We start from the raw sequence: 23,643 nt of genomic DNA, 5'->3' as shown, positions 1-23,643 counted from the left end.
CCTCTGCATCAGCCCCGTCCCACAGGAAGCCACTTCCTTCTTGCTGCAGTTCTTCCTGTTTTGAGGAACCGACCCTAAACGCCTCCACTAACCAAGGGGCTGAATAAATGCGAAACCCAGTCTGCGACCTGCTTCCCTTTTATTTCAGCGAAATTGTCAAAATCACAAAAACAAAGCTGGCTCCTGTACAGACATGGAATAGACTTGTTTCTTTTCAGTACTGCAAAGCATTGTGTCCAGTACCTTGCTGCTGCACCACAAGACTGTGAGAGGCTAGAATCAGCCCTGTGGTCCTACAAGGAGAGGGCTCCCCACCCTTCTGTGTTTCTGAGTAGAAAGAGGAAGCTCCTTTTCTGGCCAACTCAAGATGGGGTAGCTCCCTGCTCTGACGCTTAATCTTGCATCAGTCTCCCAGGGCTGCCTGCACCCTGACGGGGTGAGCTTGGGGAGGGCTGCACCCATCCCTGGGGCTGTTGGGGAGGCCACGGCTCGGCTGAGCTGTAGGATGCGTGGGGCAGGCAGGGTTGGGGCTGCAGCATTCGTCCCACCACTCCCGCTGAGCCCCTTCTGGTTTATTTGTGCGGGCTCCTCCTCATAGTGGAGCGGTGCGTGAAGCTGCCCTGGGCAGGAGGAGGAGCCTTTCCCTGAGAAACGCGGGAGTGTTCAGCCTGGCAGAGGAACATCCTACAGGAACGAGATGCGGTTTGGCGGCACCTGTGACCAGCTCCTAAAGTCAGGAGCCCACCGAAGAGGAGCATGAGCCCTTCCCAGCCAGCACCCACAGCACGCCGCAGCTCGGCAGTGCCTGGTTACACCGCAGCAGGACAGCTGGGGCTGTGCGTGGCCAACTTGGGGTTGTGCTCTGCTGTCACCTGACCCCAAAGCGGCTTCAGTGCAGCGCTGACACACATGTTTGGGTTTTGTTTGGGGTTTTTCTTAGCACGCACAGCAGGCTGTAGCAGTGCTATCTCTGGGATCCCGGTAGCAGAAGCAAAGCCAGCACAGCAGGGAGCTGCCCCGTCCTCTCTGCAGGGCCATCCTGGCCCCAGGAGCTCTCACAGAGGGTTCCTGAGAAGGGTGCAGCCCTGCTGAGTCCCTGTACTCTAAGCCAAGCTGATTATAGCAAAGGAAAGAAAGTGGCTACGTCTGGTCCCTGAGGCCACAGGGGAGCCTCCTCTTCCCCAGGAGGATCTCTGGGTGCTTTGCAGTCCCAGAGGAATCACGCTCTGCATGCCCTCAGGAGGGAGTCACGAGAACTGCTTTGCATGGGTTTGAGTAGAAATCATCAGGTGACACTGGAGGAGCGCCCAGCACACGGCCCGGCCACTTGCACCAGCAGAAGGCACTTGTGCAGCAAAGGGACAGGCCCCAGGGGCACTGGCCCATGTCCCCACCGGCCGAGCCCCCTCAGAGGAGGAGCGGCCGGGCACCCCCGCGGGGGGCTTGCTGCTGGACAAGGCGCCAGGGCTGCTCCCGCAGCGCCGTGGGGTAGAGGTACCACATCACCACCCCCGAGGGGTTGACGACCACCGTGAAGTTGTCTCCAGCCTTCAGGCCGCTGGTCACCTTCCCGCTGTACACGTCTTGCACCTGGGAGAGACAGGGGGGTGCTGCCGGGGTGTCACGGACCCTCACCGCGGTGTCCCAATTTCCGTGCCCAAACCACAGCCGGTGTCAAAAGGGGGAGGAAGCTGGAAGGAGGGGGTGCAGGCGCGGTGTGAAAGCGGGGCTCACCTCATACACAGCCTTCTCCGGGAAGCCGAGCTTGGCCAGGCTGGTGGTGTAGCGGTAGGGCATGTCCGTCCTGCGGCTGAAGAAGACGAGGGCGCTGGCGGCCCGGGAGAGCGGGCGCAGGAACACCTCGATACGGTATTTCTCCTAGGGGTTGGAATGAGTAGGTGAGGCAGAGCTGCCAGGGCTAGCTCTGGCCCTCCCTTTGTGGGGAGGGAGCAGGGGAAAGAGCCTTGCCTTACCCCTCTCTGCTCTCGGGGGATAAGAACGTTTTTGGCTTGCAGTGAACTCAAGGAAAAAAATTCATGGTTCTCTGCCCCCCTCGTTACTGCCTCCCAGCCGGTGCTGCTCGCTTGCTCTCTGCTCTCCCAGACACGTACACACTCCCCCTAACCTTGACGATCCTGCGCCCCTGGATTCCCAGGGGGTCCTGGTTGATGTGGATCATCAGGCGGTTCTGCAGGATCTCCTTGGCGTCCGGGGCGATGGTGCGGAGGTCGTTGGACATGAGCAGCGGGGCTGCCATGATGGTCCACAAGGCCATTTGGGAGCGCGACTGCTCGTAGCTGAGGCCGAAGTTCCCGATGATGAGCTGGAGGGGAAGGAGAAAAGGGTTAGGAGCTCGGGTTAGCACCTCGTGATGCTGCAGCCCGCTCGGTGGGAGCAAGCTCGGGAAACCTCACGCGTGCTACCGCTTCCCCTGAGCCAGGACACCCTTTGCTTCATCACTATCTCCCCCTCAGGCTGTGCCAGGGAAGGCCAAAAACACTCGAGGGGTGACGGGCTCATTGCAATACCATGTCCGGGTCGTTCCAGTGGCCGGGGCCGGCTGCTGGCTGCAGCACGTCCTGGTTTGCGAAGAACCAGTCCACGATGGAGAGCACGCTATCCCACGAGTCCTGGATGTCACCGTAGTTGCGCCACAGGTTGCAGATCGTGGCCAGGAGGGTGTAGTTCACCTGGAAAAGTGTGGGAGTCAAAAGGGAGAATAAATAAGTAATGCTTTAAAGTCTCAATAGACATTACAAGTGCTGTTGGTGCAGGATTGTCAAGGTTAGGGGTAACCAGTAAGGGGTGCAGGACATGGGCACGCAGTCAGAGCTCCCCCATGGCCAACAACAGGCAGGACAAGCCTCACCTTGGGCGGGAGCCCCCCCTGATATGCCGGCCAGCTGCAGGAGTAGACGATGGGGCGGCCTGTGGCGTTCAAGGCCCTCGTCATTTGTGGGTAGCCTTCGGGAGAGAAGCAGCAGACTGGTGAAGGAGATGGACGGCAGCAACCTGCACAGCTTCCCGTGTTGCACTGGCTCTAGGGCTCCCCCAAAACCTCCTCTTTTCCCAAGAGGAGCTTTCACCCCGTGGCTGCGGTGCGCACAGCCAGAAGAAGAGCTGTGAGGGAGGAACCGAAGCCGGCCAACTGTCCATCAGATGGACGGCCACCCCGACTGAAGCAGGGACAAACGCAGGCCGAAGAGGCAGCCTTTACCCTTCGCCTGCTCCTCGCCTGACGAGTAGCACCCGTCCAGCTTCAGCATGTCCACCCCCCACTCCGCGAAGGTCTGCGCGTCCTGCTCCACGCGGTCCAGCGTGGTGCCCGGGTAGCCCCCGCAGGTGAGGGTGCCCAGGTCTCCGTAGATGCCCAGCTTCAAGCCTCGGGCGTGGACCTGTGAGGAGAGGAGGGCTGTGAGGAGGGGACGAGGGGTCTGCCCAGCCTCCACGGTGGGACAGGGGGGTCACTCACGTAGTCGGCCAGGGCCTTAATGCCCCGGGGGAACCTCTCGGGGTCGGGCACCAGCCGCCCTTGGGCGTCCCGCTGCTTGGCAGACCAGCAGTCGTCAATGTTGATGTACTCGTAGCCCAGCTCCCGCCAGCCGTCCTCTGCCAGCCGGTCTGCCATCTCCAAGAAGAGCCTCTCGCTGCGGGCAGGCATTGTGCTGAGCCCCTGCCATGCCCCGAGGGGACGGGCTGGGGCTCGGGGGGTCACCGCGCTGCGCCCCCCAAGGCTATGGGGGCCCCTTTGCAACCTCATCCCCGACTAGGGGGACACAATACCTTATGCCCTTCGCTTTGGGGACCCCCCCCAACCACACCAGCTGCCCCATGGCCACCGTCCTGTCCCCGGCTGACCTGATGCAGTGCTGGGGGTCGTCCCTGCAGTCCACGTTGCAGCGGAACCTCTCCCAGGCCAGCCAGCCCATGGGGGGGGTGCGGGCCAGCCCGTTGTCCAGCCCGCGGCCGGGCAGCACCAGCAGCCCCCCCAGCACCCCCCCCAGCAGCAGGAGCCGGGGCCCCGCCGCCCCCATCCCCGCCTGGGTGCCCCCGGAGCAGGGCAGCGCCTCTGGGGCCCCTCCGCCGCCCGGCCCCGCTCTATGGGGCCGCCCCCATCACCTGACCGCCCGCGCCCGCCTCCCGAAAGCCCGGCCCCCCCGGTTCCCCCGGCCCCCCCGGCACACAGCCGCCCAGCCGGGCTGCCGGGGCCCGAGGTGAGCGGAGCCGGGCCGGGCAGGGCTGTAGGGCACGGGGGGGGCAGGCGGGGGGACAGCGCTGCCCCGGGGGAGGGAGCCCGGGGGGGGCTGGGGGCTGTGGTCCTGCAGGAACAGCATAAAGCGCGGCTGGGAGAGCCCTTCCTTAACTCTTTATTTTATTGTTTTTTCGCCTAAAAGCCGAGCGGGAGCTGGAAGCAGAGCCCAGAGGCGTTGCCGTGGGTTGAGCCGTGCCCGTGTCCCGGCGCAGCGTGCCCTGGGTCCCCCACCGCTGCCTCCCACAGCCGCCCGCTGCTCCCCACTTTTTTTTATTATTTGTGCTATGGGCCATTTAGAGCCTCGCTGTTTCAGCTCCCAGCTGTTTGTGACTCTCTCCTTTCCTCCGACCAGGGATGGGGCTCGGCGTGGTGGAGCCTCGGAGGCGCTCGCCGGGGAAGCGAGCGGCTGGAGGAGGAGGACGAGGAGCTGCGGTGTGAGCCACACGGCCAGCATGGCTTAACCCCACACAGCCGGGGGCAGCCTGGGCCATGGTGACACTGCTGGAAGCCCGGGGGGGCCGCCTGGTCCTCGCCGTAGACGTGGGTGCTCAGATGGAGGTCCCGGAGATCTTGGGTCTGAAATCGCCCTCTGCATCCAGTCCTGCAACAGAGGAGAGAGCAACGTGAGCACCTCACAAATTTCTTCAGTCGGCTCCATAAAAAACCTGCAAAGTAGGTCAGTGGCGGAGTAAGAAACAAAGCAGCGGCGCTGACATCTCTGGAGGAGGCAGGTGGGGCTGTGGTGACCGTCCCCGCAGTCACCGGTCCCGCCGCACCGCGCTGAGCCGGCCTCTTCCCCCTCTGCTCCCCGCTTCGGGGCGGCCGCGGGGCCATGAAGCTGAACGAGCGGAGCGTGGCTCACTACGCCACCTGCGACTCGCCCACCGACCATGCCGGCTTCCTGCGCAAGCGGGTGGAGCGTCACCACCACCATGCCCACCACGGCACCTCCTACCAGCGCCGCTGGTTCGTTCTCAAGGGCAACCTCCTCTTCTACTTCGAGGAGCGGGAGAGCCGCGAGCCCGTGGGGCTGGTGGTGCTGGAGGGCTGCACCGTGGAGCTCTGCGAGGCCGCCGAGGAGTTCGCCTTCGCCATCCGCTTCGACGACGCCGGCGCCAAGGCCTACGTGCTGGTGGCCGACGGGCAGGCTGCCATGGAGGCCTGGGTGAAGGCGCTGTCGCGGGCCAGCTTCGACTACATGCGGCTGGTGGTGCGCGAGCTGGAGAAGCAGCTGGAGGAGGCCTGCACGAGCTTGGCCGCTTGCCGCAAGTCTCCGCGGAGGTCCTCGGGCAGGAAGCGGCACCTCTCCAACCCCGCCTTGCTGCCCGTCCAGGAGAAGCCTGCCATCCTGGAGAACGGCTACTCCACCTGGGGCAGCGGCCCTGAGCGTGACGGGGGGCACTCCAAGCCCCCGCCTCTGCCTCCGCGCCGGCGCTCGGCCGCCGGCAGCCCTGCGGGGTCCCCGGCGGCCGGCCTCTCGCCCGCCTTGCAGGAGAGCCCGGTGTCGCCGGAGACGGCCTGCTTCGCCAAGCTGCACCACTGGTACGGGCAGGAGATCGCGGTGCTGAGACGCGAGTGGCAGGAGAGGCAGAAGAGGGGACACCCGTGACCCCGGGACGTGGAGTGCAGCGTGCCCGCCGGTTTCTGGCAGAGCAGCGCGAGGGATGCTGCCTGCCCCCTGCCCTCGCCGGCAACCGGTGTGCGGCACGTGGCTGCCTGCGTGCTGCCTGGCCACCCGGGAGGGACGTGTGTCTTCCCCAGGCCTTGCCTGGCGTTTCCAGCAGCGAGCCTCATCCTCTTGCCACCGAAACAGCCGGGCTCAGTGCCTTCCATCCTGGCGCGGCAGATGCAGCGTTTTGTTTGCCGCCTCTCCTTCGCCAGTTGCTTTGGTTTTGTTTCTCAGCGTGGAGATTTGCACAGGTCAACATTTATTATCGTCTGTGGTATTGAAGCCCACTGAAGCCTATCTGCCTTCGCTTTTTGGCTGCAGATAAGACTGGACTCTTACCAAATGCCTCCGATGGGCCGCTTTGTGCCTCTTGGGCCACACGCAGGCCTTACGAGGACGCGTTCGAGATGCTGTGGCTTCGGCTGGCCCAGGAGCCATGGCTCACCTCGATGGGTGCTCGCTTTGGCCTGGTGGAGCAGCTGGCATGGGCTGCCACCCCTGGGGCTTCTGGCTGTGTGGCAGTGTCAGGCCCGGGCAGGTGGGACCCCATGGTGGGACCGTGGGTGGTGCCGGAGCCTCCTCTGACCCTGAGGAGCAGCTTCCCCAGCAGTGTGGGTTGTACCAAGCCACAGCAGAGCTGTATTCACAAACATCATTGGCGTTTTTTTAAGTTTTCTCCTGTCCCAGCACCTCCTCCCTGCTATGTCCCTCAGGGTGTCCTCTGGTGTGTGTTTCACAAGCTTGTGTCTGCTTCTTGGGGCACCCAGTCTCCTCATCGAGGCTTATGGGGACAGCAGAAGGAAACATGGAGCTTGATCTGAAGCAGCAGCAAGGATCAGGAGCTCATCGAGTCCGAGCTGGACTCTGACTACCCAGTGGTAGTCAAGCCTATTCGTTTCTCTGGCTCAAGCCGTCCCTGTTACAAACCAGGAATGCTACAGGCTGTTTGTCTTCCCAGGGGTGAATTTATCAGGCTCTGCACCGACTGTAGAAAGTGCCATATAGGGCTCTGGCTGCTTGCTCGTCAGATGCTGGAGACAGAGTCCAGAGCTACGCTCATGCAAGGCCTTTCTTCATGTTGTGGCTCTGCCAGGTGCGCTGGGGAGCTGGGCAGAGCCACGTAGCTGGGGAAGAGGAAGGACATCAGCAGGCTCTGGAGGAGTGGGGTCAAGGACAGGGGCTGGCTGCAGAAGGCCCAGAGGTGCAGGAGTGAGTGACCGGTCACTCCCTGGCCCTGTGTGTCAGCAGTGTTTGGACATGGCCTTGCGAGCGTAAGAGCCGTATCCTACCAAAGCCAGACCCTGACCTGCTGGGGCTTCCCTCCAGTATTGTGTCAGCTTCATGGGGCTGATCGCAGGAGCACATCCCATGTCATTATCCACTAGGTCAGAAACCTTAACCAAAAGGCAGACAGTACAAGTACATGGTGCTGAGTCTAGCAGTCCAAGGACTAGGACACCCTGGAGAGGGTGTTTATAAATCTCCTCACTTGTCCTCTTGGCAAGGGCTGTTTTTCAAAGGAGAAGAATATATGAGACTATCTTGCCTTTCCCATGATCTCTGAAAGTGTTAAACCTATTTTTATTGCCCTGTTCCACAGGAATCTTGCTAGGAAAACAGCGTGCTAGTCTGTTACAACTGGTAGGTACCCATGCACCTTTCTGGAGCTGAATGCGCTCAGCCTGTTACTTTGCAGTAGCCAGTAGAGATTGTCAGAGGCAGAAATCAAATGGCTTGCATTAACTTTCAGTGCCTTTGAAAACGTGTCTTTGGTAGTTTTTGGTGACGAGCTTCCTGCCTAGTTATGGCTTGACAGGATATTAGCGTAAATCAGATCTTAGATCTGGCTTTGGACAGTGGGGGTGTGACCTTCACATACGAATGGTGCAATCCAACCCCCTCTAGTTCATGTCTGTATTTCTTCATAGTAGTTTTTTTTCAAGCTTGGTAGGAATTTGTTGTTGTTGTTTTACTTTTTAAGTGAAAACAGTAAGGAGAAAGGAGGAGCAGAAGGGCTGGGAATAGGTCCATCAGGAATGCTTGTGACTCCTGAATCCCGTGTGTGTGGCAGCAGCATCAGAGCTTGGCGTTACCTGGTGCCTCCTCCTTCCGAGTGGGGGTATTTTGGGGCCAGGATCAGGTTTGGTGAGTGCTCTCTCTCTCCCTACCCCCATTCCTATCTCCCTCCCAATACAGAAAAAATACTCCTGATGCTTTGGACTTACATAAGGAAGTTTGATGGTAAAGATTAAACTTCCACAATAAATCAAAATGTAATGGGAGTTCCTACATGAGACCCAAGAATCAGGAATGACTTAAAAGTGAAAATAAATTAACAAAGCCTGTCCTGTCAGAACTGGACCTGAAACAGTATTATTCATTTAAGAGCAGTTTCACTTTTAAGAAGCTTAGTTCGTTTAAATAAGCCAGGATTGCGCTGGTAACGCTCCTAAAGAGCTTATATTTAATGCTTTAATCAGTCCCATTCAAATCACACAATTTCCACGCCACCTGGCTTTCCATTAGTACATACTCCAACTAAATCCTAAATCCTGCAAATGAGGAACTGAAAGAACTGAGGAACTGACAGAAAGGAGAGCACCCCTTTCTGTCCAACTGCATTTTAGGTAATTTTATGGGGTTTTCTACAGCACTGAGAAGAAAATGGCAGAATGTTGCAAAATATTTGTGCTTGGCCCAGCAGTCTATGCGTGGGCATTGGTTAGGACTTCAAAGTGCAGCGTGACTGGATGCACACGGTCAGGGCTTCCTCTCAGTCCCCATCATGCCCATTACATAGCAGGGCCTGCCCTTTCATGACTAAAAAAGAGCCATAATCGGAGCCATCCTCAGGTTTGTATGCGCCTGCAGATTTTTCAGCTGCCCACCGCCACTCGCTTCATTAGGCAGGGAACACCTAGGTGCTCTGAGACATCAAACCAGCTCATCTGCGGATCAGCTGTGCTGCCTGTGCCTTGGAAGCAGCCCCCGGGCAGAAGGTCGGGATTTCTGCTTCCTGAGATTGCACACTTACCTGCCTAATGGACCGTGCCTCTCTGTGTCTGCAGGCAGAGATCATTACAGGAAAAGGAGCAAGTTATCGAGTTTTCGCTGCTCGCTAGCACATTGTCCCCCGCAGCAAAATGAGACTGATTGCCACACGTTTTTCTCCAGTCTTTCAGGTCTGGGCTGCTTCGCTTCCCACCTTCTCTTTCCTTATTACTTTTTAAAAATAGAAAGTGTCTGAGCAGCACAAAACAGGAGCCTTAGCAAAGGGGGACTGGATGTTTTGAAGCTAAATGGCTACTTGTCTTTAAGTACCGAAGGCAACATTTAAGAATTTTCCTTGGAATACTAATGCAAAAGTGATGAGAGAAAAACGCATGTATCTGAATGCTTGAATTTAAAATAGTTTAAAGACTGAAAAAAGGGAGGGAGATTGTGACAGTTTTTGTAAGCTTTGCCAAGAAGGGAACCCAAAGCTGTTAAAACAGCTGGTGAAATCCTTATACTTTCCTGCGGATGGGATTCCACATTCAGGCCCATAACACATTGTTTTATTTGCGCACATTTATCTTTTTATGAAACGCCTGTTGTGATGTTTTCCACTTGACCTGGAGCCAGGTCCTAGCGATGAGTAACCCGAAGCGCCTACCACTGGCTGCTGCTTGCCATTTGGGACATGTGTGACTAAGCGCGGACAAATGCTTTGCATTACAAGTTACCGCATTCATAGTTTCGGGCTTGGTCACCCCCGGGATCAGCCCTCACTGCCTTCATGGAGGAACTCGAGAAAGGAGCCCAGTGAAATGTGCTGGGATCTGCACAAAGCTCCAGCTCCAGTGGCACCTTTGCACCCTGCACAAGTAGCGACACTACAAGCAGCTTGCGGAAACACTCCTGTCTCCATAAGAGCTCACACCGCCAGTATTTAGTGTGTTTTTTTTCTCAGAGGCGAGTTTGCATGCGCCTTTTGGATTTTATTTTTATTTTTACGTGCGGAACGTGTGTGTGTGACGCATTTCAACCCTGTAACCACTTCTATTTTACGCCGGCCAGCCGAATAAACCACTTCGCGTTTGTACCGCGCCTCAGCCGCCTCAGCACCAAGCCCGGCCGGGGCCGCGCCTCAGCGGGGCCGCCATGGGGCGGGCCCCGGGGCGGGGGGCGGGGAGCGGGGCCGGGCGCAGCCGCGCGAGAGCCGCGGGCCCGGGGGAGGCCCGGGGGGGGGCGGAGCGGGGCGGGAGCGGCGATGGCGGCGGCGGGCGGGAGGCTGCTGGCGGCGGCCGCGTCCCGCTCGGTGCGGGCGGGCTGGGCCGGGCTGGCGGTGCCCTGCCGCCGAGCCACCGTCACCCGCAGCGGCGCCATCCTGCCCAAGCCCGTCAAGGTGAGGCAGCGGCGGCGGCGGCGGGATGGGCTGGGGGAGGCGCGGGGGGGGGGCGGTGGTGGCGGAGCGGGCCGGTAGCGGCGGCCCCTCCCGGCTCCTGTCCCCGTTGTCCCCGCAGACCCCGTTCGGGCTCCTGCGGGTGTTCAGCGTGGTGCTCCCCTTCCTCTACGTGGGCACGCAGATCAGCAAGAACTTCGCGGCGCTGCTGGAGGAGCACGACATCTTCGTGCCCGAGGACGACGACGACGACGATTAAAGGTGAGGGCGGCACCGGCAGCGGCAGCGGCACTGCCCGCGATCCCTGCTCCTGGGTGCTCCCGGAACGGCTCTGAAGGATGCGGCCGTGGGTGAAGCAGAGATAGCAGCAGCTGTATGGCCTCCGGCTCCAAACGTCGCCGTGCTTCGATACTGGAGTGGGACAGATTGGTTTCTGAGCGAGAAATCCCCGCAGCAAGCCGTCTGTGGAGATCGACTGATCGTGCTGTAGATCTTGACCTTTTAGATCTTGGCATTTGAATCAGAAATAAAGCAGGCAGTGAGGGATGATATGGGCTATGCTGCAGGCGTGAAAGGGGGACATTGCTGCTGGAGTGTTGTTAACGGTCACCTGTTCGATAGTCTGCTAACCTGTGATTTTAAATGAGAATCACAAATTGTATGAAATTCTGGTAGAGAAGTGAAAAAACTTGAGAATTCCTGAGCGCAGTAGATCAAACTGTCATGTGGGTGCTGATCGCTGGAGTAGTCTGACCATTCAGACAAAAAAAGAATGGAATAAGTCACCTTTATCTACAGCACACCACACTTTCTTGTTTGGTATTATTCCATTTGTAAGGATTTTAGTTTGTGTGCATCTTAGAGAATTCATCGGTGTTGTTTTAATGTATGCACTGTGCTAAAATCAAAGAGTTAAAAGGTTGCAAAGATCACAGTGGCCTGTTAGAAAGCCACTTTTCGTAGACCCCCACCTCACTTTGTTTGGGGTTGTATGGCCTGGAGCTTGGTGCAGTGTATCTGAAAAGTAACGTGGTTTTATTCTATCCGCAGAACCGTAGTGGAAGAACGGAAGGGAGGAAGCCAGTGTGAGAGAAATGCTTCCAACATTTGTCACCTGCATTTTGTCCTTCCTCAAGGGGACGGGGGTACTGCATCCCCTTTGCCAGTCAATGTCCTGCACGTGCCCGTGTAAGAGAAATCTGTAAATCAGGAATGAAGGAGGCACTTGATGGGTTCTGCATCCTTGCACACACACACTCACCTCATAAAGGACTGCTTGGGATTCCTTTTATTCGCAATATAGGAAATAATTAAAGAACAAGAGATTGAGATGCTTGACTTTGTTTCCGTGTTTTGTTTTTTTTTTGTAGATTATTGCCTATGACCTAGTACTTCTGTCTTAACTGTTCTACCTTCCTAAGTCTGTTCCAGTGGCAAGGTTCTTTTCATATATATTTTTTTTCCTTTTAGGAGTCTTTTCTGTAATTCAGTCCTAATCAATGGAACAATATAGGATCCTAGAGGCAGCAGGAGCCCCACAACACAGCCCCTTTAAAAGAACGGAGTTCATACTGGCAGTGGCACTGCAGTTCAGATAACGTTGACTTGCAACATAGCACTGTGCAGGTATGCCTGATAGAGACTGGCGCATTGATTTCACCTCACTGATGATTAAGTGCAGTATTACCAGTGCACACTAAACATTAAGTAGGTTTGGTAACATACAAAGTTGAGATCATGAGTAGCAAACTAAGGTGATGGTTTTCATAGCATTTAACGTGTGGACTGTGAAGCTCTGGCTCCAACTACTTGTAATGCCTAGGTAGTTCTTTACTTTTGTGTGAGTCCTGGTACGTTTATTTTTTTTAACTACGTGTAAACTTCAGTGTTCCCCTTCTTTCCTTATAAGTATTTGCTTTTGCAACTAAATAATCACATAATAGATTTACAAGGTCTTCTCTGCTGCTGGTATCTTCAGTCTCATCAGACCAGTTGCATGCCAGCTTGACCTTGAAAGGTCAAAGTCAAATGATTATTTCATTAAAGCCAGACACATTACTGGGACAATGCTTTCTCATGGTTTCTGGCCACTAGATCTGGCCTCCTAACTGCCCACTTCTCCCTTAACAGCTCTCATGTGGGGATGAAGGCACCAGAGTTTAGGCAAGGATGTAAGTCTGAGAGCACCACAAGGATGCAGTGCTGATCACACATGGGAAAGCTCCCGCATGGATTTAGCTACTGAAAATGCATTCTGACAGGCAAAAGAACAAATTTTCCTTCCTCTTCTCAGTGGCAAACTAGTAATTCCTGACTCAATTATCGAGGTGATGGTAGGACACTACCTCCTGCTAGGCATCACATGCTCTCATGGAGCTTCCCTGTTCCAGACAGCAGTACAAAAAAACCCCACATTTTTCCAGGTAATTTAATTTTACAGCAGCGAAATGGACTCTACTGATCTCTTCATTGTACAAAGGGCTTTATTGGCCTATTGGATTGTAAGCCATTCTCTGCTAGAAGTAAACAGAGAATAGTGTCAAAGTGAAAAACAAGGTCAACACAGTCATGGCATGAAATTGTGAACACTGCAGGAATACACATGGGCCTCAAGCTCAAAACCTCTGCGACTACAACAGCTTTTCCAAAGGCCCACTCTTGCCTGCTCTTTTTTCCAAGGAGCTCCCACCCACGTGCAGGGTGCAGGCTGAGCAGACAGCTCCACAACCCAGTTGTGCTGTGGTTTTTCAGCAGACACTCGGGAAAAATGATGAGACAAACTCTACCCACTGAAAATACACGCTGGCAAAAACTAGGTAATCACGGCTCTGTGTAGAGATCATTAATGACTCGTGCACACGCTGGGTTCAGATTTAGTCGTTAGGCACGTAGGCTGCTATACAATCTGTCTGTACAGATTTTTTCTGTTATATAGAACTTTATTTGTAGTACAGGACAGGAAGACACAGAGTCAGGCTGCCTCATGGATCGTGGCCCGCATAGAATTTGGACATAAAGTCTTTAGGCCGTGGGGTTTCCGTCTCATGGAAATACCTCATGACGTGAGTCTTCTGCTTCCATACGTGAATGGTTTCTTGAAGATCCATTTTTCCCTGTTTATAGACAAGAGATACATAATAATGCGAACGATTTTAAGAATATTATAATAACCAGGCTGCCTGGAAGTTTCACCCACTGGCCTATTACCTTGAACTGTGTTTGCAGATTTTTTCCTTTATTTAAGGATAACCTAGATGTCTTGAAATACAGGAAATACAACAGGCAAGCATGGCAGCTCTTGGCTGGAAGGTTTCTAATGCTTTAAAACTGCAAAGGGCAGTTATCCTTGCTCTGGCCTCCTCTGAATCCTTACCCTACTCTTAGCACTCTGAGGAGTCCTTCAGACAGACGGGTCTCAGGGCTAGGACACAGCTAGATACGCTACGAGATCAGGGTGTACTGCTACCTATGCAAACCCAAAGCCGGCCTCCCACAAAGTATGGCCACTCTAATGTTTGTTTTAGAATCAGTTAAGGAAAATACATCCCTATCTAAGGAAGTACTGTAGGGACCAGAAAGGTCGCTTTTAGTGATAAGCTAGCAGCAGCATCTTTCTCCTTTTCTTTGATTGCTGCTGCTTCCCCTTTTAAAATCTGCAAATTGTCACGACACCAAGTGCCAGAAACGCACTCTAGCACCCCTGCCCCCCGAACACACCAACACTGCTGTCCTGCACTAAGAACGGGCCGCTTCGCCCCTCGCCCCCCCGGGCCGCACCTTGATCACCAGCATGTCGATCACCCGCGGGTCCGTGACGTGGGCGTTCTTGACGAAGAGCTCCCGCAGCTTGTCCCGCGCCTGCCTGACGGTGATGTCCAGCTGGTAGAGGTGCACTGCGGGGGCACCACAGGATCACGGCCCCGCTCCCCCCTCACGCAGCCCTCACCCCGCCCGCCCTGACCTTGACGCGGGGCCGCCTCCCGCGGCTCCCCCCCGGCGCCCCCTCACCCGTGTTGGGCACCTCGCGGTACCAGGCGCGGTACAGCTCCCGCACTCGCCGCTTGGCCTCGCCCAGGTCGCGGCTGAAGATGGGCTTCACGGCCGCGGCCCCGCGCCCCGCCACCGCCATCTTGTCCCCGCCGCCCCCTCCACGGCGCCCAGCCCCGCCGAGCGGCCCCGCCTCCCCATTGGCCGGCCGCGCCGCCGTGCCGCCCTCTGATTGGCCGAGAGGCGCTGGGGGGCGGGACGGCGGGGCGGGCTCGCGGAATGGCGGCCGGGGCGGGGCTCCGGGGCGGCCCCTGAGGGAGGGAGGCTGAGGGCGGGCGCGGCCGTCAGGGGGGTGGGCGGGCCGCGGGGGCTCTTTGGGTCGTTTTTATGCCCTTTTGGGACCTGTAAATGGAAAATATTGATGTGCAGGTCCCGCTGGAATTAACCCCTTAACGGTGGTATCGATGAGTGTTCGTGCAAGGCAGCAGCCTTCACAGAAATTACCGTCAGAACAATAAATGTGCACACACACACACAGCTTCTGGGTTGGTTTATTTTTCTAGTTGTGGTTATGCCCACAGGCTCCTTTATGGTGGTTACTGCCAGTCTGAACATCAAGCCTTTATTTGTTTTACATAATTATTTTGTTAAGGATGAGTCTGAACATCGAGCCTTAATCGTTTTGCAAACCTCGCGAAACAGTTGGTCAGAAATAACGCAGGAATAAAAAGAGAGCCAGCCCCGAAATGTACAGCTCACCCCCAGGCAATGCAACCCCACGGCTCCGTGCCAAGCCTGCCCGAGAGCTGTTTTTATGTAACGCTGAAGAAAAGCTGTTTGGAGGAGCTATTCGGATAGGAGATGGCAGGGAAGGGAGGTGGCCAGGAGCTCTTCGCAAATTGTTCCTAGGTTTGTCTGTTTGTTTGGTTTTCCTCCTAGAATTGGCAGGACCCCGGGGTTATCTTTCACCCCAGATACCTTCGTATTTCAGTACACAATAAGCCAGGGCTAATACTCTCTCAGTAGCCAAGTGCTCGGTAAACTGTTTCTGCAACGAGAGCCCAAAGTACAGCAGAACTGGTTTATTGGTTATATACGTCCTTGCAAATGTGACCGTCACCTGTAATGTGCTATGGCTGTGTGATTCACGATCCAGGATGGGAATTAAGCTGAGCTATATACTGGGCTACAGCGTTCTTTACACTGCTAGGGACATCTGCACAGGTTTAGGTGGTCTTAAGTGGGACTTGTCATCATCCTGCCTAGACCTGCTGCATTTCTGACAGCACTTGTGGTGGTCTCTAAGTGAAAGGGGAGTGGTGTGCAGTTATCTTGGGATAGCTCGCAGCTTGAATGGGTGTGGGCATTTTATGAGGGCAAAGTAGCCATCTGTCCGTGGCCTGGGCTGATCCTCGGGGAGCATGAAGGTGAATTGCTGCAGGAGAGTGGTGAAGAAGATGAAGAGCTCCATCCTGGCCAGCTGTGCCCCCAGGCAGACACGTCGACCTGCAGGAAGGAAGCATCCATGAGAGAGGACATTAAACCACGCTGGAATCACTGTGGGATGAGCAACCTCTGTGTGCAGACAAGACGGAGCAAAACAGAGGATCAGAAGCTGCTTTGCTCAGGATGGACAGAAGGAAGAAGGTGAGAGTGCCTGGTTAACCATGTCAAAAGGGCCCAGGCACTCACAGCTAGTTAGACGGGGACACCCTGTCCGTTGTGCACAGCTTCATAGAATAATTTAGGTTGGAAGAGCCCCCTGCAGGTCACTTTTTTACCCCCTGCTCAACTGCAAAGAGGGAGAAAGAGACAACCCCTGGACTTCCCAGGAGGCAGATCACCGCTCCTGCTGTGCACATGGCTTGCAGCTAGATCCTCCCATCAGATTTACCTGCTGAGAAAGGCATGAAGGCCTCCGGTTTCACAAACTGCCCGTTCACGTCCAGGAAGTGTTCGGGGTAAAACTCATTTGGTTTCTTCCAGACTGACTCATCCTTCAGCACGGAAGACAAGTTGGTGATGACTGTCGTCCCCTGCACTCCTCCACAAGAGGAAACAACTTACGTGAGAACGGCAGAATTATCCTGGCGAGGTGGATCGGTGCTCTTTAGTCTGTCTCTCCCATCTAATAGCAACCATCACTAGATGCTTCAAAGTATGGCAGTGAGCTCCTCTTCTCTATCTTAGATATAGCAGAGGTAAAGCAGTGCACTTTTCCAATGACATGCGCCTGCCCTATGCACCTGAAGCGTTTGCACTTTTGCAACTTATATCCTTACAAAGGCCATTGCATGCAAATGCTAATTTCATGGTTAGATAGTGGAAACAGCTTCCACTTTACAGATCCTTCTGGACTTACTTTGTAGCTGGGGAGAAAAAGCTAACTGACAGACTTCAAAGCCCAACTTTCACACATGGAAAATGGCAAAGCTTTCTTGTTTCCCGTGTCAATGTTTTAAGCTTAGTGGAGTTGCTGCAACGCTGAAAAAAACATCCCAGGCTTGTATTGCTACCAGCACTGCCAGGACAGAGTGCTCTTGATTCCTGTCACAGTGTCAATGGACCGAATGCCAGTGGCAATTGAATAACTTCAGAGATTTAACTACTGCCGTCTCAGGAAAGGCAGCAAGCTGGTCTCATGTGCCTCCAAAGAGCCTGTCAAGCTGTCCCAGTTTCTTTTTCCAACTCAGGCAGTGAATGTCACAGCTCATCGAGAGGAAAGTGAACCTTTGCACTGAGCTGCCACTACAGTTGGGTTCCCACATAACTAGTGTAAACCTAAAGCACAAACGTGCCCATCTGTCTGGTCTTAGCATTTCAATGTTCAGTGCTTCAGAACTTGGCAGTGAGCGTGATTTGGGGCTGGAAACACAAATCTGCAAAGCTGTGTGGGGTCACCCACACCCTAAGCCTGGCATCTGCACAGGACAGGGATGCTGCATTGCCCGTCTGGCCGTGCTCACCTTGGGAATGAAGTAACCCTGAAGCTCGGTGTCCCGGTATGCCATGTGAGGTAGCCCAACAGGAGCGATGTCCCCACAGCGCTGTGCCTCGTGGATCACGGCATTGGTGTAGGGCATGTTCACTTGGTCCATCATGGTGGGTGACCTCTCTCTTCCAATCACCATATCAATCTCTTTGTGGATTTTACCTGAAAGCAGCACAGCCGAGGACTTAGAGCTCCCTTAGCTAAACAGAAGGGGCTGGTACAAGCTGGAGGAAAAGCTGGCAGCATGAGCTCAGTAGGCACTGTGCGAGGGCAGGACAAGCAATTACAGAAAGGAACAGAAACTACAGGGGAATGCCTTTTTTCAGTTGCTCAGAAAAACAAAACAAAACAAACAAAACAAAACAAAACAAAACAAACAAAACAAAACAACAACAAAAAAAAAGCTCTGTTATTTTTGCACAGTGTCTTTAATAAAGGTCTTGGCACTTGACATGCTACCTTACCCCTCCTCAATGTAGCTGGAAGTGTACTTGTGCAGGCAGCATTTGAGAGTTAAAACAGATCAGTGTTTATTCCAAGTCTAGGAGGGAGGGTTCCAAGACCACTGGAAGTCCCCAGGTAGCCTTCAGTGTGAAGGAGAGTGAACTGCCCTTCCAACTCCAGTCTTTTCACCAGGGCTTCCCCACTGCCACCACTGGGCCTGCCAGAGCAGCTGTGTTAGGGGAAGTGTTTTCTCCTGGTTTCTTCTAGACCAACAATCACCAAACCTGCTTCTCCTTGCAAAAACCCCAAACCATGAATAGGAGATGTTGAGTGTCCTTACAGAGAAATGAGGGCTGAAGGGAACATACCGCACCTCTGCCTGTCCTCTCACTTACTCTGTGTTCCTGGGTGCAAAAGCATGTAGAGAAATGCCCACCGGAGGGTGGCGGAGGTGGTGTCAGAACCAGCTGCAAACAAGTCTGCGGTCACCAGACGAAGGTTGTTGTAATTGAAGCCATTCTCTTCAGCCTCCTTACCCTGCGGAGAGCAAACAAGTGTGTGATAGGAGCAAAGACACTCGCTGGTGAGAAGACCTTCTTTCAGAGCAGTGCTGAGGAGCGCTAGATCCACTTTTGCTGACCAAGAATTGCATTGGCAGAGAAAAGCACACCACAGGCAATGGGCTGTGTGTGACTGATGTGCTCCAATACCGCTGTTACCAGAGTATTTGAAGGTCATCAGTAACCTCCCACAGCCTGCGAGATGAACATTACTCCTGCCTTCAGGACAGAAGTAAACACCTTGCGCTCCCAGCTCAGCAGGACACTGCCACTTACTACGGCGTCCTCCCCCAGAGGAGGTGGAACACTGTTAGTCAGGCTTGATCAGATCATAAAGCCCACGCAGCAGCGAGGAGGCCGCCTTGATGCAGCAAATGCAAATTAACAGCATTTTGAGGGGGCTATCTGTAGCTACGCATTACGGATTCTCACTGCTTCTGCCCTGGTGTTTTCTTATGATTAGGGGGGAAAAAATCAGGGTATCATTGCTGCCTATTAAGTCTGCAACACCAATTGCAGCAAAACTGGTCTCTCATCCAAATACTAATTGAGCTCAAATTTGCTAGCATATGAGATATGACAAGCTCTCTGCATGAGTTCATCTGCTTGTCTTTTCTAATCCTTTTTATACTTTTCTTTCCTAGGGACTAGCTTCTGCTGAGTTATTCTGCATGTTTTGATGCTGTTTTAACACGGATAGCAATTAATGAGGCATTTAAGTCTCAACTGTTATTCAAATAAAAGGACTCTGGCGAGGGAGCTGTGGGACTGGCCTGACCGAAGTTAGCCCAGCGGAGGGATTTATCAGACCAGCTTCTCAGGGGACCTCAGTAAGCAGGAGAGGGATGTGATAAGAGGGAAGGAGGCCAGGCTCAGTCCCTCCCAGTAGAAATGCTCAGTGCAGAGCATGTTAGGTCACGTTGCTCTGCTCTGCTCTAAAATCAGTCGTTAAGGCACTGACAAACACGGGATCTTGCATGTCTGACTTCTCCGCCACTGCAAACGTAGACATATTAATGAATTCTCAATTATTGACTTTTAAATGTCTTCAAAACGGTGTAGGCTGGAAAGCAGGGAGCTGCCAGACACGGAGGGAAAAATGGAAGTGGAAGGTGAGGGCAGGAACATCAGCAGATTATGATTTCTGAGGACAATCAAGGAGGGCACAGCATGAAGAAATTAATGCTCAAGATATGAAGTAGAATGAGGAAGTAGAAAATTAGTTAGTAATGGTCTTTAGAGAGCTTTATGTCAAAAGTCAGCTTTCATCGACAAGCTCAAAGAAGTAGAGGAATTGCTCCTGAGCTCTAAGGTTCTGCTGGTCTCTCCCTACCTTCGACATCTCCTTTAAAAACGCATCAGTGAAGTCTCGGGTGTGTTCAGGGTTCCAGGTCTCCATGTGCTTCTGTATGAGGACATCTATGAAGTCCATGTATGCCTTTTGCCCGCGAAAGACTTTCTGCGGCAGTCCAGGGATGCGCAACAAAATGGGCATCACATTAAGAAACTGGTAGGCCAGAAGCACAGAGCAAGAGACAAGACATTACGAGATGCAAAAAGAAAACAAATGAAAACACAGTGCTCTCCAGCGACAGAGGGCAGCCTCTTACAGAACATACCACACTTCTGTGTTACCTGAGTCAGGAATCCGGCTTCTTCACTCAGGGAGTTTTCAAACAAAGCTACCATTTTCCTGAACACCTCATCACCATAGTCAAAACGCCCTCCATAGATGATGCTGCAGATCATGTTGCAGACTGCATTGTTTACAAGAAAACGTAAGTCGAAAGGGCGACCTAAAAACAGAAAGGGAGACCAAGCAAAGAGGCTAAGCAACATCAACCTATTGAACCTCAGAGTTCGGCTACAAGAACACACAAATATCTCCTAGATGTTTTCAAGGGAAAAACCAAAACACACTCAAAGTACAAATACATTGTAGTAGGAAGAGACAATCTTCTCATCTCCTACTGTGGTTCGGTTGGTCATTATTTAAGGGAGAAAGCTCCCTTAGAAAAGCTCACAAAGAAAAGCTGATTTGCAGGGTTGTTCTGCCACATGCCAAATAACACTTCTCTTTCACCAAACATCATAAAGGTAGCAGTTACCAAGCCGTGGGAATAATTATATTTTACCTCTGTTTATTTCTATGCATGTCCTATTTCAGATTGCTTAGCTTTACAGTAGCCCCAATGCATCAGGTAGAAGTGGCTTCAAGGCAGAGCAGGACCAGTAATTATGATGATGATGGACTTGAAACACTGCATACATATGGGAGTGGCTGCATTAGTACTTCTCTCTCTGCATTGTTCTATTGCCTTTTCCTGTTTTTGTTTTTGTTTTGTTTTGTTTTGAAGAGCAGTTTGCCCATCCTTCTGGGTGTGACGTACCTTCTTCTGCTTTGATTGCAGAGCACAGGAATCCTGCTTCCTCAGTCACTCGCTCCTCCAAGGATTTCTTTCCCATTCCAAAGTCCCTCAAGGTAGAGAGTGTGAATTTCCTTATCTCCTTCCAGACATGCCCGTATCTTGCTACAACAATCCCTGGAATTATGGATGAGCAAGAAATGTCAGGAGCTCTGACAAGTACATCATGCAAAGTTCACTAGAGAAGAGCAAATGTGAGTTTGGAGGTGCAGGTCTGCAGGGATAGATGAAAGGCTCTGATCTTGTACAGCTTATTCACACAGCCATTCTAAAAACTTACCATTGCGCCTTCTACATGCCTAGTAAAAGTGGAGGGGGAATGCAGTGAGAACTTGTGCCCGTGCCTGCAGGAAATGCCCATTTCCAAGGGCCGTACCTTCAGATTTATCTCCGTAGCCCACATGTTCATACGTTGGGAAGTACGGCCGGTCAGCAAAGTCATCTGCTTTGTGGACCAGGGCTTCCTTCACGGTTTTGTACCCGTTCAGCACCACCACGTTGGTCCAGCAGTTCTGGAGGCTGAAGATGTTTCCGAACTTCTTGTGAAACTGGCAAGATAAAAAAAATTGGCCCTGAAAGTGACCTCACACCCAATAGTTCCGGCATGTAATGTCCAAAATACCCCTGGAGCCTTCCTTAGGGCCTTTACTATTTAGGGGTTTGAACTGCTTTTATTAGGAGACCTTCAGCTGCCCTTTGACTGTTGGCTTTGCAGTGAAACATCTCAAAGCAGTGTGAAACACCAGCTGAAGCAGGGAGCAATACACTGCATCTGGCAAGACTTAATATACAGCTATCCAGCTCAAACTGCTGCCAAGAACATTGTGCAAGCATTTTGGATTTTGTTTGACAACACGAGGTCAAGGACCTCTTTTGGGATTTTCAAATAGTGCATGCTCAACAACCCGCTATTTCCTAATACTTGGATTTTGAATACCGTGTGTTGTTTATCTGTCTCTGAAAGCCTAGGCAATTTTTGAGTTAGTTTTGAACTAGTTTTGAGTTCTTTCTGCTAGAAGGAAATCTCGATGATAAAGTGATATGTAGTTTCTTTACATGCATTTGTTCCTGAAGACTGACCCAAAGCCCAGTTCTCAGGAGCATGCTTGGAAGAGGCAGCTCCACGCTGGAGTTTCAGGTCAACTTTCTCCCCCAGAGGAATGAACACATCTAGTAAGACTGGTAACTTGCACATCCCCTACATCTGCTGTGATCTATAAAAGACACGAAGCTGACAGCTTCCAGGAAGCCAGGCTGAAGCTGCACGGCTGGGCAGTAACACTGAACACAGTGCTCAGGAGCGTGCTGTTGGAAGGTGGGGTTGTACTAGTGATGCTCACAAAAAACACATTATTTATCTCTGTTTCCTTCCTTCCTTCCTTCCTTCCTTCCTTCCTTCCTTCCTTCCTTCCTTCCTTCCTTCCTTCCTTCCTTCCTTCCTTCCTTCCTTCCTTCCTTCCTTCCTTCCTTCCTTCCTTCCTTCCTTCCTTCCTTCCTTCCTTCCCTTTCTTTCCCTCTTTAACTCTTCATTTCCATACTCTGAGCAAATCAAGGAACTGAAATACTCTGAGTGTATTTGCAGTGGGATTGGAAAAGGAATTAGTACTTCACTGGCACTAGAAATACATCATTAAAAGTGATTACCGGTCAAGACTGCAGTCAGCATGACCCTGATGCGATTTGAAAATGGTAATCTTTTGGACTATATGAAGGCAAACAATACAAATGCTGTATTTAGGTTCTCCATTTGGTGGATTTTGGACAGACAGCTGAGCAGTGTTGTCCTAAAGAAAAAAAAGGCCTTTAGAGTTTGCAAAGTAATCTGCTGCAAGCTGTGCTGTGCCTTTCCCTCGAGAAAGGATAAGCTGACTCTGATTGGGAACGCTACAGACATTTTGGGCGCTGCTGCTGGGGCAAATCCTGTGAGCTGATCTCCTTACCTGGAGCAGCCCCACGCCTGTAGGCAGGCTGGAGTAACTCACGGAGAAGCCTGCCATCCCCACCGCCACGTCCCAGCCCGCAGGGCTGGCACTCACCTTGTTGAAGGAGAGGTGCGGGTTGTTGAAGTCGATGTACGGCATGGTCCCGACGAACGGCAGCGACATGGGGCCTGGCGGGTACCGGCTCCACTTCTTTCTGCGCTTCATGAAATCAAAAACCAAAGTGAAGACGGTAAGGAAAACTCCCAGCACAGCAATGCTGCTCCAGTCAGATGACAGCCACAGGAGCAATGTCATTTTGCAGCCTGCCTGCTCCTCGGTCTTCCTCTTTTGACCCAAGACTGTTTCTGCCTCTCCCTTCTGCCTCCTTCTCTGTTCTGCCTCCCTCCCCAGGCAGCTGTCCCCTTTTCCTTGCTTCCTCCTGTCCCCTCACTCTCCTTTTCTGTCTCCCTGCTCCCCTCTCCCTGCAGCTTCTGGCTTGTGAATGTGGAACTTGGCTCAGTCCCAAAGCTCCTCCTCTGTTCCACTCAGCCTCGGGGGAGTGGTGATGAGGGTCATCCCTTCTCCTCCTCCTCCTCCTCCTCCTCCTTCCCCCCTTTGACAAAGCTCAGAGGCTGCTTTGTCCTTGTGACAAAGAGGTGCTGGGGTGCCCTCAGAACAACGAGCACAGCAAACCCAGTCCTGCTGCATTCTCATGGGGCGGTTTTGGAAGGGTTTAAGCCCGTCACCTTCCTGCTGATGCAGACAAGCCCAGGCAGACACGGATCCTAAACACAGGCTGTTCGGCTGTCTGCATGCAGGGCCAAGAATTTGTTCCATTGGAGCTTGAGTAAGCCCAGGTTATGTCAAGCTTTCCCATACAGAAAGCACGTCAGTGACAGAAATTAGCCTAAAACAATGACCTGAGACTAAAACCATTTACAGGAATAACAACCTTTATCCAACCCCAAATGTCAGTCAGTGCAGCAACCTTGATTTTGGTGGGATAC

The 23,643-nt window shown here is 53.2% G+C and overlaps 5 protein-coding genes across 5 annotated transcripts; 2 read left to right on the top strand and 3 right to left on the bottom strand.

The window, feature by feature from the left end:
• Positions 1–120: 120 nt before the first annotated feature.
• Positions 121–4,107, bottom strand: NAGA (alpha-N-acetylgalactosaminidase). Its single transcript, XM_068669040.1, has 8 exons — positions 3,859–4,107; positions 3,473–3,647; positions 3,218–3,395; positions 2,870–2,964; positions 2,529–2,690; positions 2,126–2,323; positions 1,735–1,878; positions 121–1,590 (listed from the first exon to the last, which is right to left on the bottom strand). The coding sequence occupies exons 1-8, from the start codon at positions 4,032–4,034 to the stop codon at positions 1,408–1,410; spliced, it is 1,311 nt and encodes a 436-aa protein (XP_068525141.1). The 5' UTR covers positions 4,035–4,107; the 3' UTR covers positions 121–1,407.
• Positions 4,108–4,113: 6 nt separating this feature from the next.
• On the top strand, positions 4,114–10,005 carry PHETA2 (PH domain containing endocytic trafficking adaptor 2). Its single transcript, XM_068669051.1, has 2 exons — positions 4,114–4,214; positions 4,605–10,005. Exon 2 carries the CDS (start codon positions 5,085–5,087, stop codon positions 5,859–5,861), a length of 777 nt encoding a protein of 258 aa, XP_068525152.1. The 5' UTR covers positions 4,114–4,214; positions 4,605–5,084; the 3' UTR covers positions 5,862–10,005.
• Positions 10,006–10,136: 131 nt separating this feature from the next.
• On the top strand, positions 10,137–11,643 carry SMDT1 (single-pass membrane protein with aspartate rich tail 1). Its single transcript, XM_068669058.1, has 3 exons — positions 10,137–10,308; positions 10,427–10,566; positions 11,356–11,643. Exons 1-2 carry the CDS (start codon positions 10,174–10,176, stop codon positions 10,562–10,564), a joined length of 273 nt encoding a protein of 90 aa, XP_068525159.1. The 5' UTR covers positions 10,137–10,173; the 3' UTR covers positions 10,565–10,566; positions 11,356–11,643.
• Positions 11,644–13,223: 1,580 nt separating this feature from the next.
• On the bottom strand, positions 13,224–14,474 carry NDUFA6 (NADH:ubiquinone oxidoreductase subunit A6). The gene is made up of 3 exons (XM_068669065.1): positions 14,314–14,474; positions 14,083–14,198; positions 13,224–13,418 (listed from the first exon to the last, which is right to left on the bottom strand). Exons 1-3 carry the CDS (start codon positions 14,432–14,434, stop codon positions 13,287–13,289), a joined length of 369 nt encoding a protein of 122 aa, XP_068525166.1. The 5' UTR covers positions 14,435–14,474; the 3' UTR covers positions 13,224–13,286.
• A 439-nt stretch (positions 14,475–14,913) lies between these two features.
• Positions 14,914–23,163, bottom strand: CYP2D6 (cytochrome P450 family 2 subfamily D member 6). Its single transcript, XM_068669039.1, has 9 exons — positions 22,751–23,163; positions 21,091–21,262; positions 20,679–20,831; positions 19,924–20,084; positions 19,622–19,795; positions 18,124–18,265; positions 17,259–17,446; positions 16,187–16,328; positions 14,914–15,798 (listed from the first exon to the last, which is right to left on the bottom strand). The coding sequence occupies exons 1-9, from the start codon at positions 22,949–22,951 to the stop codon at positions 15,620–15,622; spliced, it is 1,512 nt and encodes a 503-aa protein (XP_068525140.1). The 5' UTR covers positions 22,952–23,163; the 3' UTR covers positions 14,914–15,619.
• Positions 23,164–23,643: the final 480 nt, after the last annotated feature.

This window comes from Anas acuta, chromosome 1 (assembly GCF_963932015.1).
Source record: "Anas acuta chromosome 1, bAnaAcu1.1, whole genome shotgun sequence".
NCBI classification, from domain to species: domain Eukaryota; kingdom Metazoa; phylum Chordata; class Aves; order Anseriformes; family Anatidae; genus Anas; species Anas acuta.
This window is presented reverse-complemented; position numbering and strand designations above follow the sequence as displayed.

Bases quoted from the DNA above. Each gene is read 5' to 3' on its own strand.
- NAGA (XM_068669040.1), bottom strand. From the start codon at position 4,034: ATGGGGGCGGCGGGGCCCCGGCTCCTGCTGCTGGGGGGGGTGCTGGGG. The intron at 3,396-3,472 runs GTGAGTGACCCC...CTCTCCTCACAG, and splicing joins TTAAGGCCCTGGCCGACTAC to GTCCACGCCCGAGGCTTGAA. The intron at 2,324-2,528 runs GTATTGCAATGA...CTTCCCCTCCAG, and splicing joins ACTGGAACGACCCGGACATG to CTCATCATCGGGAACTTCGG.
- PHETA2 (XM_068669051.1), top strand. From the start codon at position 5,085: ATGAAGCTGAACGAGCGGAGCGTGGCTCACTACGCCACCTGCGACTCG.
- SMDT1 (XM_068669058.1), top strand. From the start codon at position 10,174: ATGGCGGCGGCGGGCGGGAGGCTGCTGGCGGCGGCCGCGTCCCGCTCG. The intron at 10,309-10,426 runs GTGAGGCAGCGG...TTGTCCCCGCAG, and splicing joins TCCTGCCCAAGCCCGTCAAG to ACCCCGTTCGGGCTCCTGCG.
- NDUFA6 (XM_068669065.1), bottom strand. From the start codon at position 14,434: ATGGCGGTGGCGGGGCGCGGGGCCGCGGCCGTGAAGCCCATCTTCAGC. The intron at 14,199-14,313 runs GTGAGGGGGCGC...GTGCCCCCGCAG, and splicing joins CCGCGAGGTGCCCAACACGG to TGCACCTCTACCAGCTGGAC. The intron at 13,419-14,082 runs GTGCGGCCCGGG...GTCTATAAACAG, and splicing joins TCGACATGCTGGTGATCAAG to GGAAAAATGGATCTTCAAGA.
- CYP2D6 (XM_068669039.1), bottom strand. From the start codon at position 22,951: ATGACATTGCTCCTGTGGCTGTCATCTGACTGGAGCAGCATTGCTGTG. The intron at 18,266-19,621 runs GTAGGGAGAGAC...TGCTCTCCGCAG, and splicing joins TTTTAAAGGAGATGTCGAAG to GGTAAGGAGGCTGAAGAGAA. The intron at 17,447-18,123 runs GTAAGTGAGAGG...TGCTGCTTTCAG, and splicing joins TTTGCACCCAGGAACACAGA to GTAAAATCCACAAAGAGATT.